The sequence below is a fragment of the Heliangelus exortis genome, chromosome 6 (genome assembly GCF_036169615.1).
Source record: "Heliangelus exortis chromosome 6, bHelExo1.hap1, whole genome shotgun sequence".
Taxonomy (NCBI): domain Eukaryota; kingdom Metazoa; phylum Chordata; class Aves; order Apodiformes; family Trochilidae; genus Heliangelus; species Heliangelus exortis.
This window is the reverse complement of record NC_092427.1, coordinates 25,955,673-25,967,951: the sequence shown is the minus strand read 5'-3', so window position 1 is coordinate 25,967,951 and position 12,279 is coordinate 25,955,673. Positions and strand designations below refer to the sequence as shown.

The following is a 12,279-nucleotide window of genomic DNA, read 5'->3' as shown; positions in this document are numbered from 1 at the left end:
TGGGACCCTTTTTCCAAGAGTTAGATTCTGACATCTGAGTTTAACTGTATTTATCAATTAGTAGCATGATGCATGCTTTTTGTTACTGGTATCTATACCTACTGTCCTCATAAGTAACAAGGTATGATGGAAACAACCAAGACTTCCTGTGATCACTGAAAAAATTAAGAATCAGGATCACACTAAGAGCAAATGCTGTGAGCAGAACACTCATCTGTGAGGTGCTGCTGCCAACAAGCCAAAGAAGAGTAGGCCTATCAAGGTCTGGGTAACTTTGCCATGGTAAATCCAGAATATAGAAGTCATTTCCAAAACAAAAAGAACAAGAAAAACATCCCAACTTATAATTTTAAATTTAAATTTTAGATTCCAAAGAGAAAGCAAACTTTCTTATATAGTCTATACCAGTATCTATAGCTAGAAAAGCATATATATATATATCAGTAGGCTTTTGAAACAAGCCCAGTTCAGGAGCTCCACCAAGCACTTTTTACTTAACATTTTCTACTTGTCACATGCTTAAATAGAGATACAACACAAAACATTTATGTTTTACTTAACATTTATGCTTCAGTATCTTAATGAACCAAAGCCTAGAATCACATGATTATAGCAAAATGGCAATTCCCAAGCTGTTTTGTGCAGCAGTTCCCTCAAAAATTACCACTCAGCTCTGCACCTCATAACTAGCCCAGGTAAAACCCCACAATGAGAACATTAAATGGCTTCTGATACAGCAAATTGTCTGGAACTTCAGTAATCTCTTATTCTTTCTTTTAGGTAGCTACATCCTGGAATTTGGAATTCACTTTATCAAATTTACCAAAAATAAGCAGGCATGTTTATTTTTTCTTATATTAAGTAATACCTGCTTTAAGAAAATTGCCTCTCCTCTCTGCTCACAGAGAAACTTATCACTTATAATTATACATTATGAAACATAATGCTAATAAGTAGTACTGGAAATTCACATGCATTCTTAAACACAGTCTCCATTTTGATATTTACATGCTTATTTCACTTCTGCTTACATAAGTCCTGCAACATTGTACTTACACTGATATTAAATCAGTGGGAAACAAATTTAACAAAACAGTGGATCAATAACAGCACCTCAGGGGTCTGAAAATTTTCAGGGGAAAAAAAATGGTATCAACAGAAAAATCTGTATTTTCCAAGAAAACTTCATCTATTCAGGAATGAGAAGAATGGGTTATGCCAACGACACTTATAAGAGCGGTAGGTGATAGATTTCCCCCTCCACAATTTAGTATGCAGATCTTCTGCATGGTTGAGACTCATCAATAAACACTGTCTTAGAAGTGCTGTTACCTAAAATGACCAGTTGGGAGTTACGGGAGCTTATACTATAAAGAAGTGAGGTGGGACTATACCATTACAGCATTTGTTTCAAGCAAAACAGTGTTTTCACATAAAATTTATCATCACTATGTTTTTATCCCACTGCATTTTGCAAGCTTCCACAACAAGACAATAATGTTATGTTTATCACCACTCAAACCAACCACATGCAGTAATTTAAAAACACTTTTCTGCAAAAAGAGTAAAATAAATACCTGCGGGACTGCCAGCATTTTCTCCTTGATGCAGCTGAATACCAGCAGAATCTATAGAGTTTACTGTAACTGTCTGTAGATTTGGCAATTGAGCAGTGCTTAGACTAACTGGAGTTGATGTCAACGCCCCACCTGCTGCAACTTGACCAAGAGTGAGAGTCTGCACAGGGGTTAGAGTTATTTGTTGACCAGGTGCATTTTGAATTTGCAAGTTCTGCAAGTTCTGAACTCCTTGCACTTGAAATGTCTGCCATGTTATCTGCCCAGAAGGGGTCACTGTTTGTGCCTGAATTAAAAAAGTTCCAGGATTCAGCTGCAGTTGAAGATTTTGAAGAGCCTGTTGAGATATACTTTGACTTGCTTGCACACCATGGATTGTCTGTTGCGCAATACCTTGTACAATCTGGGCTTGACTGGTTGGCTGCTGAGACTCTTGGAGCTGTATGTGTTGTACAATTGGCTGTGCTGTGGAGACCTGAATATTCTGAGCCTGCGTGTCATCAGAGACTGACGTCTGGATGTAATTTCCCTGAAGATCAGAACTGTGAACTTGACCACTAGTTGTGGTCAAGTTGTTTGCATTTTGTTCCAATATACTTGAACTGTCTATGGTAACGGGCAATTGTGATGAAGATGATGTTGGCACAAATAAGTCATTATCAGTGGCGGTTTCTGTAATTTCAGGAGAAACTTGCTCACCAGTCCGTTCAGAATTATCTGAACTATCCATGGCCTGTCCAGTATTTATCAAGTGCCCATCTGCATTAATGCCTGCTGTCATGGTTTGAGAACCACTTCCAAGTCCCAGAGAATCTAGATCAACACTATTTATGGGTACAAAAGTAATATTTCCTGGCAGTCCAAGAGGGACGTTAGCAACTACTTGTGCTTGGCCAGGAAAAGACGAACCACCAATTGCAACTCCCTGAACCTGGACTTGGCCAGACTGTGATAAAATATTCTGAATATTAGTCGAAGGTGTTCCAGATGCAATGATGGTTTGATTAGAGCCGGGAATGATCTGAATTTGACCAGTTTCTTGATTTATACTGCTATTATCAGAAGAGGCTGCAAAGCCAAGCTGAACCTGTTGACCATCCGCTGTCTGGATCTGGGGTATTACTTGGTACTGTACGTTAGACACGGTACCATTCGACGAATCTGATCCTGGTGCAACAGAAAAGATTTGTTGATTTTGCAAACTCTGAATAGGAAGAACATACTGCCCACTTGAAGTTACTGTGGCAGCACCTGGAATCTGTACTATATTACCAGCTTCATCCTTTATAGTGGTAGGAGCTGCAGACAAGACCTCCCATCTATTTGGGGTTCCTGTTAATTGCACAGAAGCCAAATCTCCTGTCTGAATAAAAAGAAAAAAAAGAACAAAAAATTAAATTAACACGAGACATACAGACATATGCTAGAACATCCATACAATTCAATACTAGAGATTGATACACAACTGGAAAACATGCAAGTGCAGCCTATATGAACAGCAACTGGATTAGAAATACAAAATATAGATTTTATAAGTGAGGGAATGCCTAGGCCAGGAAAACCAACCTGTGGTTCACAAGCTGCATGTGGCTTGCAAGCAGGTCAAATGCAACTCCTGTGCCAGGGCTATGTCAAGTGATAGCAGCATGGCTATTCTGGTGTAGGGGCTGCTGGGTCAACCAAATCCTTGGCTGTGGAAAGAAAGGAGCTGGCAGGGGCTGCTGGAGCTGTCATCACCAGGCTACCCTGGGACTCAGCTGTCTCCTTTACCTGGCCTGGTACCTATTGCTAAGAAATGGATGAAATGCCACGCAGCCAGTGTCACCTCTATCTCCTGGAGCACCACTGCCTTTTGACTCCAAGTTTATATGGCATAGATGTGCATGTTGTGACTTTCACTGCTATGGAGAGTTAAGAGGTGACTTAGTCACATGGTTGAACAGACTAGATAGCCTCAGTTTAAGTTACAAAGTCCTAGTATTTATAAGCTTGTATGAGTTACTGTTTCACTAGAAAATAAGGCCTCTACAATAAGGATTTTTACATTGAAATCACAGTTGGATTAGTCATAGGTATCTGTTGGGAAGGATTAAAAACAAAATTAAAAATCTATCTTCGTTAAGTTGGAACAATAGAAAAGATGAGTGTTTCAGAACAGGGCCCCCCAAGGGTGAAAGATTAAAGAACTTAAGGACTGATGTAGTATGCTTTTGTTTCTTACTCAGTAAAGAAAAGGTAAATGGCACTTACCTGTCTTTACCAAAGCAAGCTTTTTCAGAAGAGTATTAAGAACCAAATTTAACATCCTGCAGCACTTAGCACACATTTGTGTAGTCAACCAACTTGTATTGTAAATAATCATCAATCTAAAAGAGTTGTAGTGATGTTTCTCCTTATCTGCTTTACAGCACTACAGTAAACCAATGGAATCCATTGATATTTAGCAGTAAATAACTTGTCTTACAACTTGTTCAGCTCTGTGAAACAAATTTTGTCTCTTTGGCTAAGTCCACAGGACACAAAGAAAAGCTCTATCCTGCCCTTCTGCATTGATCCTGTGATCACTCCTGGTAGGGAAGTTACCAGAACACACCACAGCTTCCTCCTGATGCTGCACTCTGACTTCCTTTAGAATAAAACCTGGGTATGCAAAATACAGCACACAACTTATTCTTCTCTAGCATAGCATTAAGACTTAGCCAGCCTGCATCTGCATCCTGCAGCATGCATCTGAGTGAATTTAGTCCACAGTGAAGGCTAGGACTTTGCTAGTTTCACTTCCTTGTCTTACTAAGAGCTGCTACACTACAGTGCTTAAATGTGCAAGTAATATACTCAAATTAAGCTTAAGTACTTATTTACAAAAATAGTTTTGTGTGCTTGTCAAGCTTCATTTCCAATAAGAAAACACACCTCTTTGCTCTAAATTCCTGAAGAGCAGTACAAATAACTATTGCAAATAACAGAATTCTAGCCTTCTTTTGCCTCAAGGATATATATAATTTTTCAGGGGCTTTTTTTATCCCCATATTCTTTTTTATCCCCTATATTCTTATCCCCGACCAGATACAGCATCACCAGAACAGAATTAATTTTAAGGAGTAATGCTAATTCCATTTTACTCTTCTCTTTTCCTCTTAAAATTATTAGCCTTTTATTTAAAGAAAACATTTAAATCCTTTAGTCTTTCAAGTTTATAATTTATGGGATTAGAATAAAAATTGTGGAATATTCCATATTACACCATCTTATTTAGAAAATGCAAAATGTCATTTGCCTCTGCTGCCACATTATAGGTACCAGTTGCTGAAATGTTGCTAGTAAAGTTCATAACTACTCAGTTCACTAGCACATAAATACTTATAAACTGAAGGTTTTATGAAGTATCAAAAGACCCATAAAAATCATAGGCAAGTATCAGAAATTACCCAAAGAAAAAAAAAAAGTTGTATGTTCAATGTGCATCATTATAAAAAATGTATGGTATAATGTGCTGATACTGTTAGAACAAGAGAGAAACCTGTGCAGATGTGGCACTTCAGGACATGCTATAGCAGGCACGGTGGTTTACTTCTGGTTTGACAGCTGGACACAGTTACCTTAGAGGTCCTTTCCAACCATGACAATTCTGTGATTCTGTGAACCATTGCAAGTGTGATGCAATTGCTAACTGAATGAAGACTATGTACAAGCAAATGTTGAATGTTTAGGCTGTAACTAGACTGACCCATTATGCAATAAATAGTATGTCTATGTTGACTTATATGTAATATAAATTACTATCCTCCACAGAAATAGCTCAAAGAGAACCTGTCTTACTTCATGATATGTAAGTGACCTATGTTATTCCTCTCCCCAAATATATGTTGATTGCCTTTTCCCTTCTCATGTTGGGCACATACCTCTCCTCACCTTTTCATGACCTAGTCAAACCTTTCTTCACATCCTGCTCTTTAAGGGTTTTAGCTCAATAGAGCTACTCTGAGTAGATGCACTTGTCAGTCCATGGAGAAAATCAGGGTAGTCATGCATATGGATCTAAAGTTATTGCTAGACATAATACATGAAATGCTTGTTATTCATATGTTGCTCTTACAGCTGGCTATATCAGACACTACCAGATGAATCATGAGGAGGGAGGGGCAAAAAGAGGGTGAGGCTTTCTGGAAACTATCTGGCAGCTATCAAAATTACTAGTATTAAAGCATAAAAAAAACCCTGTGTGGCAAAAGAATATTTAAGGATCATCTCTAACCTTAACTGGATATCAACCTGTTTTCTCAAAGTCTGCTGAGCTAGTAGGGCATTTTTTGGATTCCTTTTTCTACTAAAAAGTGTAGTAACTTATCATTACATCCTCAAGCCATTAAGCATTGTAACTCAAAGTTCTACCACTGATGTATGAGCAGCAATCTACAGTCTACCTGCACAGTGATCTTTACCAGCACAGTCCTAACAGGCCAGAGTCTATTTACTGTCTCAGCCATCCGTGAGAAACACTCATTGGCAGAGATAGAGCAACAGTTCTTTTATTTATCCACTGATAAGAGCGGTTATTTAGAAGCTGCTCCTTTAAGACAAGGCTGGGTGGGTGCAGGAAAGAGGAAGGGGCAAAGATCCGAGGAAAGTTCAGCATTACCTCTACTTGGCCCAGGAGGAGAGAACAGGAAGCAAAGGGGAGCTCACTGGAAGCAGTGTCAGAAACCAAGAGAGACAGAGTCAAGGCAAAAAGTGTAGCTGGCACAAGGCACAGGAAGAATTAAAATCAAATGATATGTCCACCTGATGAAAGGTCAAGTACCACCAAGAAGTGAAAGCAACAACCACTGTTGAGCCTGCATTTTGATTCTTTACCAAGTGTTGTATGATTTCCAGTGGATAAAATAAAGAGAGGATGAAATTTTCACCACTGAAGAATGAGGGCTCACAATAAATGAAAGTTTAACTGCTTCTTCAATTTGTTTAGAGAAAATTAAAACAGGAGTAAATCAAATGTGGAAGGACACAAGATAAACACATACAGAAGATAAAATAAAACTGATCTAAACTATGTTGAGGGACAGGATTTGTGTTGAAAAAAAAAACAGTAACAGTCTTCACAAAGTAAAACCAGAAAGGGCAGAAACATCCTATTAAGAACAGGTATATGTTGTAGACACCTGCATTTCAGCATGTCAGTTGTGATCAACTGGACACACACCACCAGCATTCAGTATTTTATTGCTAAAGAACTACCAAACATTTATCTGTGTCAGTCTACTGTGGACTGCTTTTTGCTGCACTTTTCAGAAAGTCACTTTTGCCCCATTTAGTACTGGAGCAAAAGGATCAGCAAAATGAGCAGATGTGGACAGATAATGAGTCACGAGCTCTGAAACATTTTAAAAAAATATCACATACCTAATGAACAAGACTGGCCACTGCCTCATTCAAATTGTTGTTTTATGAAAGAGTTAGGGCTATAATGCATGAGATTAATAGCATGTGTTTACCAAGCTACAGTAAACTATATGTGCATTCTTAGGTCATTACAAATACGATAAAATGGACTTACTTCAACTCTTTCATTAAGGTATGAGCTAATACATTCTATCTTGTATTTGCCATAGGTTCAAAACATGTTCAACATCAGTCACTGTGGTTCAGCTGACACAAAGCTGCTTGTTAAGTCACATTAATTCTGTTCCATGTTTCAGACCTCTGCCAATGAAGCCACTCAATTCAGAGAAATAACTTTGCCCAAATCAAAAGTTTAGCAAATCAAAGAATGTTTCAGGGAAAGAAAGAATCATCTGGGGCTGCTTAAAATGTTATTTTAAAAGACAATTTCAATCTGGTGAAACATATTTAACACTTGATTGTGTCTCATTTAAGAAAAATCTATATCTTTTTGCTTGAGATGGGACAACTAGATCCAAAGTGTCAGCAGCTTCTTTTTCATCAGCAAAACTTCAGAACCTATCTAAATTAAGACAGTACAATATCCCTGCCATTAGTAGAAACAAGAAAGCTGCAGTATTAAGGAATGAGACATGCAAACAAGGAAGCATTTTTAACCAGATTGTAAGTAACTTCACTTGTTTATTAATTATTCATCTATGTATGTATATTAATTTCTATATAACTGCAGACCAAACTAGAATTTTTCATTTAATGGTTCATTTTCCTGGTGTCTTTAACTCAAGCAGATGTTCAATTGCAGAAAGCTCTACCAAAGGCCTCAATTTGATCTTTGGAATTGCAATGGGACGAATAACCTTGAAAATAACCCGAGGGGGGGGGGGGGGGGGGGGGGCGAGAATAACCTTAAAATAACCTTGAAGGAAAAAAAAAAAAAAAAACCAAAAACCAGCATATTTTCATTAAGTTCTGCAAAACAATGACACTCAATTCTACAGTTCAAGATATGCCTAACCAGTCTTATAACACTCCAACCTTTATTTGTAAAAGATACAAAAAATGCTTTGTCTACAGCAGAGAAACTATATTCATCTTCCCCACATTGCTAATTACTAACCTCTCCAAATGTTTTCCACAATGTTTCTTTGCTTGGTAAGCAACACAAATAAATCATTCCTTCCTGCTTACTATTTTTTTTTAATGACTGAAGAATTAGCCTGCAATGCACTAGATGCAACTACATACCACAATTGGGGCAGTCATCTCTGACAGCTCCCATTCTCTGGCAGCTGTCAGAGCCAACAGCTTTCTCAGCCAGCATGCCACTTTTCTCAATTCACCCACCTCCCAGTTCTCCCTCCCTGCACTCCCATCAGCCTTCCACAGTATCCTCACACACTCCAGCCATGCCCAACACAACCATGAGAATAGCCCTTGCACTGTGCTAGTTCAAAAGTGTCTTTAGCTTTGTGCTGCAATAAAGAAAGAGAACATAAATAACTGGTTATCATCTCAACTTTGTAGCTTCTTAAGCATCTGATTGGGTAACAACCACACAAAGACTTTGTTAAATTTTACAATGTTTCCTCTTCTGCATTCTCCCCTACGCATCATGGCACCTTCCGCTTTGCTTTGCTTTTCTACCTAATACTAAAACATTTGTCAGTGTTTAATCTGCAATTAAACTAGTGAATTTATAACTAAATGAACAAGGATCCTAAATATGAAAGCTTAAAGCAGAATCATTAGTCAACGATAAACAGTGAAAAAGCAAGATCCAAATTAAAACTTCTTAGCCCTTTAATTCCCAAGAGATGGAAAGACATCCAGAGACATCAAAACACGAGCTGTCGTTCTAGATCAGGCACATACAAACCAGCAAGGCTTTCATGCATACCAGCAGGCAGCAATATTTGAGGGGAAGTTTCCACAGCAAGCATTTGAACCAAGCATGGACGCAGCAGTATGGCAACTGAGGAGAAGATTCTCAGGTAAGGAAGCCACAAACTGAAGGCCACCTACACTAAAACCGAACACCAGCAGGCAAAACACAAAGCACTGGTATCAGATGATCACTGGAATAAACCAATGTCAAAGCCTAAGCTTGAGAGGCTGCAGTCTCCATCAATACACAAAGATGAGATTAGCAGTAAAGCCTGATAGCATTTTGTCACCTGAAAGTTAATATAACTCTAACCAGAATCTGAGGCCAAGCTGAAAACCTCGTGGACTTGAGACAGCCTGCCCAGTTCATTGACAGTATGGAAGGGAGAAGAGGGTAGAGTTTAGTTCTGTCACCATTCTTCACTTCCACTCCATACCAAGCAGTTGCCATGTTCATTAGTCTTTTTATTTCCACACTAATCCTTTCAATGGCATAAAAGTAGCGTCCACTGGAATAATTTCAATTGCAAAGGACATCTGAAGGTCACTTGATCCAAGTCCTGGGCTAAAAGCAGGACAAACAAGATTACAGCAAACACAATCACATTTGCCCCAGCTCTTCCTCCAAATCCCAGACATGCAATATTCTCTGCATTTCCATGGGAGTTTTGTTGCTGCTGTTGCTCTTAAATCATACTCCTGGTCTCTTGGGAGCAGCTGCAGCATACCATTTCAGCCAGGAAAACACTGCAATAATAGCCTAGCATGCTGGCTTCAGGCCTGCCAGTTCCTACCAAGTGAATGTCAATAAAACATTAACAAAATAACCCCCAAAACACAGCACCACTCTCCTCATATATGCAAGCTCTTCAAATGCTTCTAAAAAGAAACTGCTAGTTTAACTTCTACTGCCCATTTATACGGCTTGAGAGCTCTACCAGACATTCAGCAGCCAGAACTGCAGTATGGGCACACAAGAAACTGGGAAAGCTCTGCCTCCCCATCACTACATTGGCACCAGCACTAACACACAGACGTCAACATAACAAATTCCTCCACACACGAGGGAAAGGGATGAACGTCACAAACCCCAGGAAGAGAATATGTGTGTGTCCATGCACAAAGATTTTGTTTTCCCGAAGAGTTATGAGGTACCTACAATTTAAGCCTTTTTAGCCCCTCCTTCTTTCTTCTACCCTCCTTCGCCTGCCCAATAAATTACAATTACAGGAAAAAAAAATTATTGCACTAATACTCTTTCAGCATTCTGTTTTTCACAAGGAATGTATTTCCCAGACATTAATCCCTCCTCTGCTATTAAGGTCATCTTAATTAACTCCAGTGTCTAGTTCAGCTACTGTATCTCCTCCAACTTATATGTAGTTTCCACACAAAATATTCTCCACTGAAGATCTATGTTGTAAGAGTGTAAAAACTACCAGAATGCTATAACCTAACTCACAGCAGATATGTATGAGGGGGTCTATCTGCATGTATGAAAAGTAGTGAGCGATTTTATATTCATATTTAGTTTTAACTAAAATGTTAGCTTGTCTTTAATTGCTTTTGCCTTGCCTTAAAAAGCCCTCTCATTCATAAATGTAACAACAGATGAACAATAGGAATAATGTATTACTATTTCAAAACCACTTTGCTCATTTTGAGTTACCAGGAACCATTTGTCCTGTACTAGCACTCTGGTACCTCAGCAGACCTTGCACTGCTCATGCTGAGCAACCAATCCATCCTCAAGATGCACAATTCCAGCTTTAAAATGCAAACAACCTTGAAGTGGCTATAGGAAAGCAGGCTACCATTTAAGCATCATTCATTTTTCAGTGTGTACTCCACTTTCCAGCACTGCATGCATCTGTATTATGAAACAGATTTTAGAGATATCAGGCACTTTATGTCTAGAAAGATTTTTAGAAGTGTACTGCTTAAGGATATACACAGGCTCAGCAAAAATGACACCTGAAAGGTGTCTCTATATTAAGAATCTTAATGTATTTTCAAGCTCCATCACAAGTCTACAACCTGCTGCATGACCTCAGACAACTACTTTGCTGCAGCTTCCTTTTAAGTAAAGTAAGCGGAAATGTGCAGATGAGAAGTATTTTAGAGTGCAGTACTTGAGCATTTGTGAACTTAACATTATCATTAACATTCAGACACTTGCAAAAACTTGCCAAAGCCACTTCATCCACCAGTACAATTATTTGTAGTCAAGGTTGTTCTACAGCAAGTTTAAAAAACAAGACTTTCTTTAAAAGCAAGGAGCTTCTTTTGTTTGTTTTAAAAGCCATTTCATACAACAAAGCCAAAACAAAAAAACCAATCCAAAACAAAACAAAAAACACAAAAAAATGGTGCTATTTCCCAAGAATCAAGGCAAAAAAACCTAAGGCCATTGTAAATGGTATTTTGGAACTCCCTTTTAATCTACCAATATTTTTAGATATTAGTTATTTGAAAATACCCCATGTTTTTTAACTTTATAAGCATATGCCAAGGAGTTTAACCAGACCAATTAAGAAACATACAAGTTTCCATTAGGCTTTTTTTATAGACATGGTTAAACTAGCTCCAACACGAATATATATTTCTAGCCTGCAAGATCCATCTCATCACGCAAGGTCCCAAGGTCATCAGGGCTCCTTTCAGAGCCGGTAGCGCAAGAGAGATAAGGACAGAAATTCAGTTTGCAATACGAGGGGCTGCATGATAAATGCATCTAGAAAAAACCGCGTCGATACAGGAAGCATGCAGCCTTCCACCACCGCGTTCGCTTCTAAACAGCCATTTTACTTCTAACTACATCCTTCCTTACAGCCAGCCTTCATTTTGTGTTCCTGGCCGGGTGCGCGGTTCCAGGCTGACAGCTAAGGAAAGGATGCCGGGGGTGCTTTCAGGTGGAGGTGAGATGCCTCCCGGCCTCGCCGGGTGCCGAGCGAGCCGCTCCGGTGCCAGGGCCGGGGGAGGTTGGTTTCCCGCCTCCCCCCCGATTTTGAAAGTAAATGAAGGCGCCGCTCCCAATGGCGGGGGAGGGGGGAGCGAGGCTCCCTGCTCCTCCCCGGAGTCCGGCTCCTCCTGGAGAGGCAGGGGAGCCCGGGGACCCCTCTCCTGGCAGGTCGGCCCTGCTATCGTCCCTCCCCCCGGGCGGGCAGTGCCGTGTGTCCCGTCCCTCCCCCCGGGCGGGCGGGCTGGCTGTGCTGTCTCTCCCCCCGGCAGGCCGTGCGAGAGCGGCGGGGCGGGCACTCACCGCTCCGGCAGAGTGAGAGGCGGCGGCGGCGGCGGCCTCATCCTCCTCCGGCGACGGCGGGCCGATCTTGCTGCAGGTGGCCGCCAGCAGAGCGAGCGGTGACGGCTGAGCGTCCTACCCACAATGGGCGGGTTCAGGGAGAGAAAGTGGGTGGCG

The 12,279-nt window shown here is 40.1% G+C and overlaps 1 protein-coding gene across 2 annotated transcripts in view; it reads right to left on the bottom strand.

The window, feature by feature from the left end:
• Positions 1 to 12,279, bottom strand: part of SP3 (Sp3 transcription factor) — a 42,748-nt gene that overhangs the window by 23,170 nt on the left and 7,299 nt on the right. The window contains exons 3-5 of one of the 2 annotated variants that reach the window (XM_071747320.1): positions 12,124 to 12,237; positions 2,850 to 2,940; positions 1,578 to 2,744 (exon numbers count right to left, since the gene is read on the bottom strand). In XM_071747320.1, coding sequence (XP_071603421.1) covers positions 1,578 to 2,744; positions 2,850 to 2,940; positions 12,124 to 12,237 — 1,372 coding nt within the window. Of the gene's footprint in view, positions 1 to 1,577; positions 2,941 to 12,123; positions 12,238 to 12,279 lie in introns of both variants that reach the window. The other variant, XM_071747318.1, reaches the window with a different exon arrangement.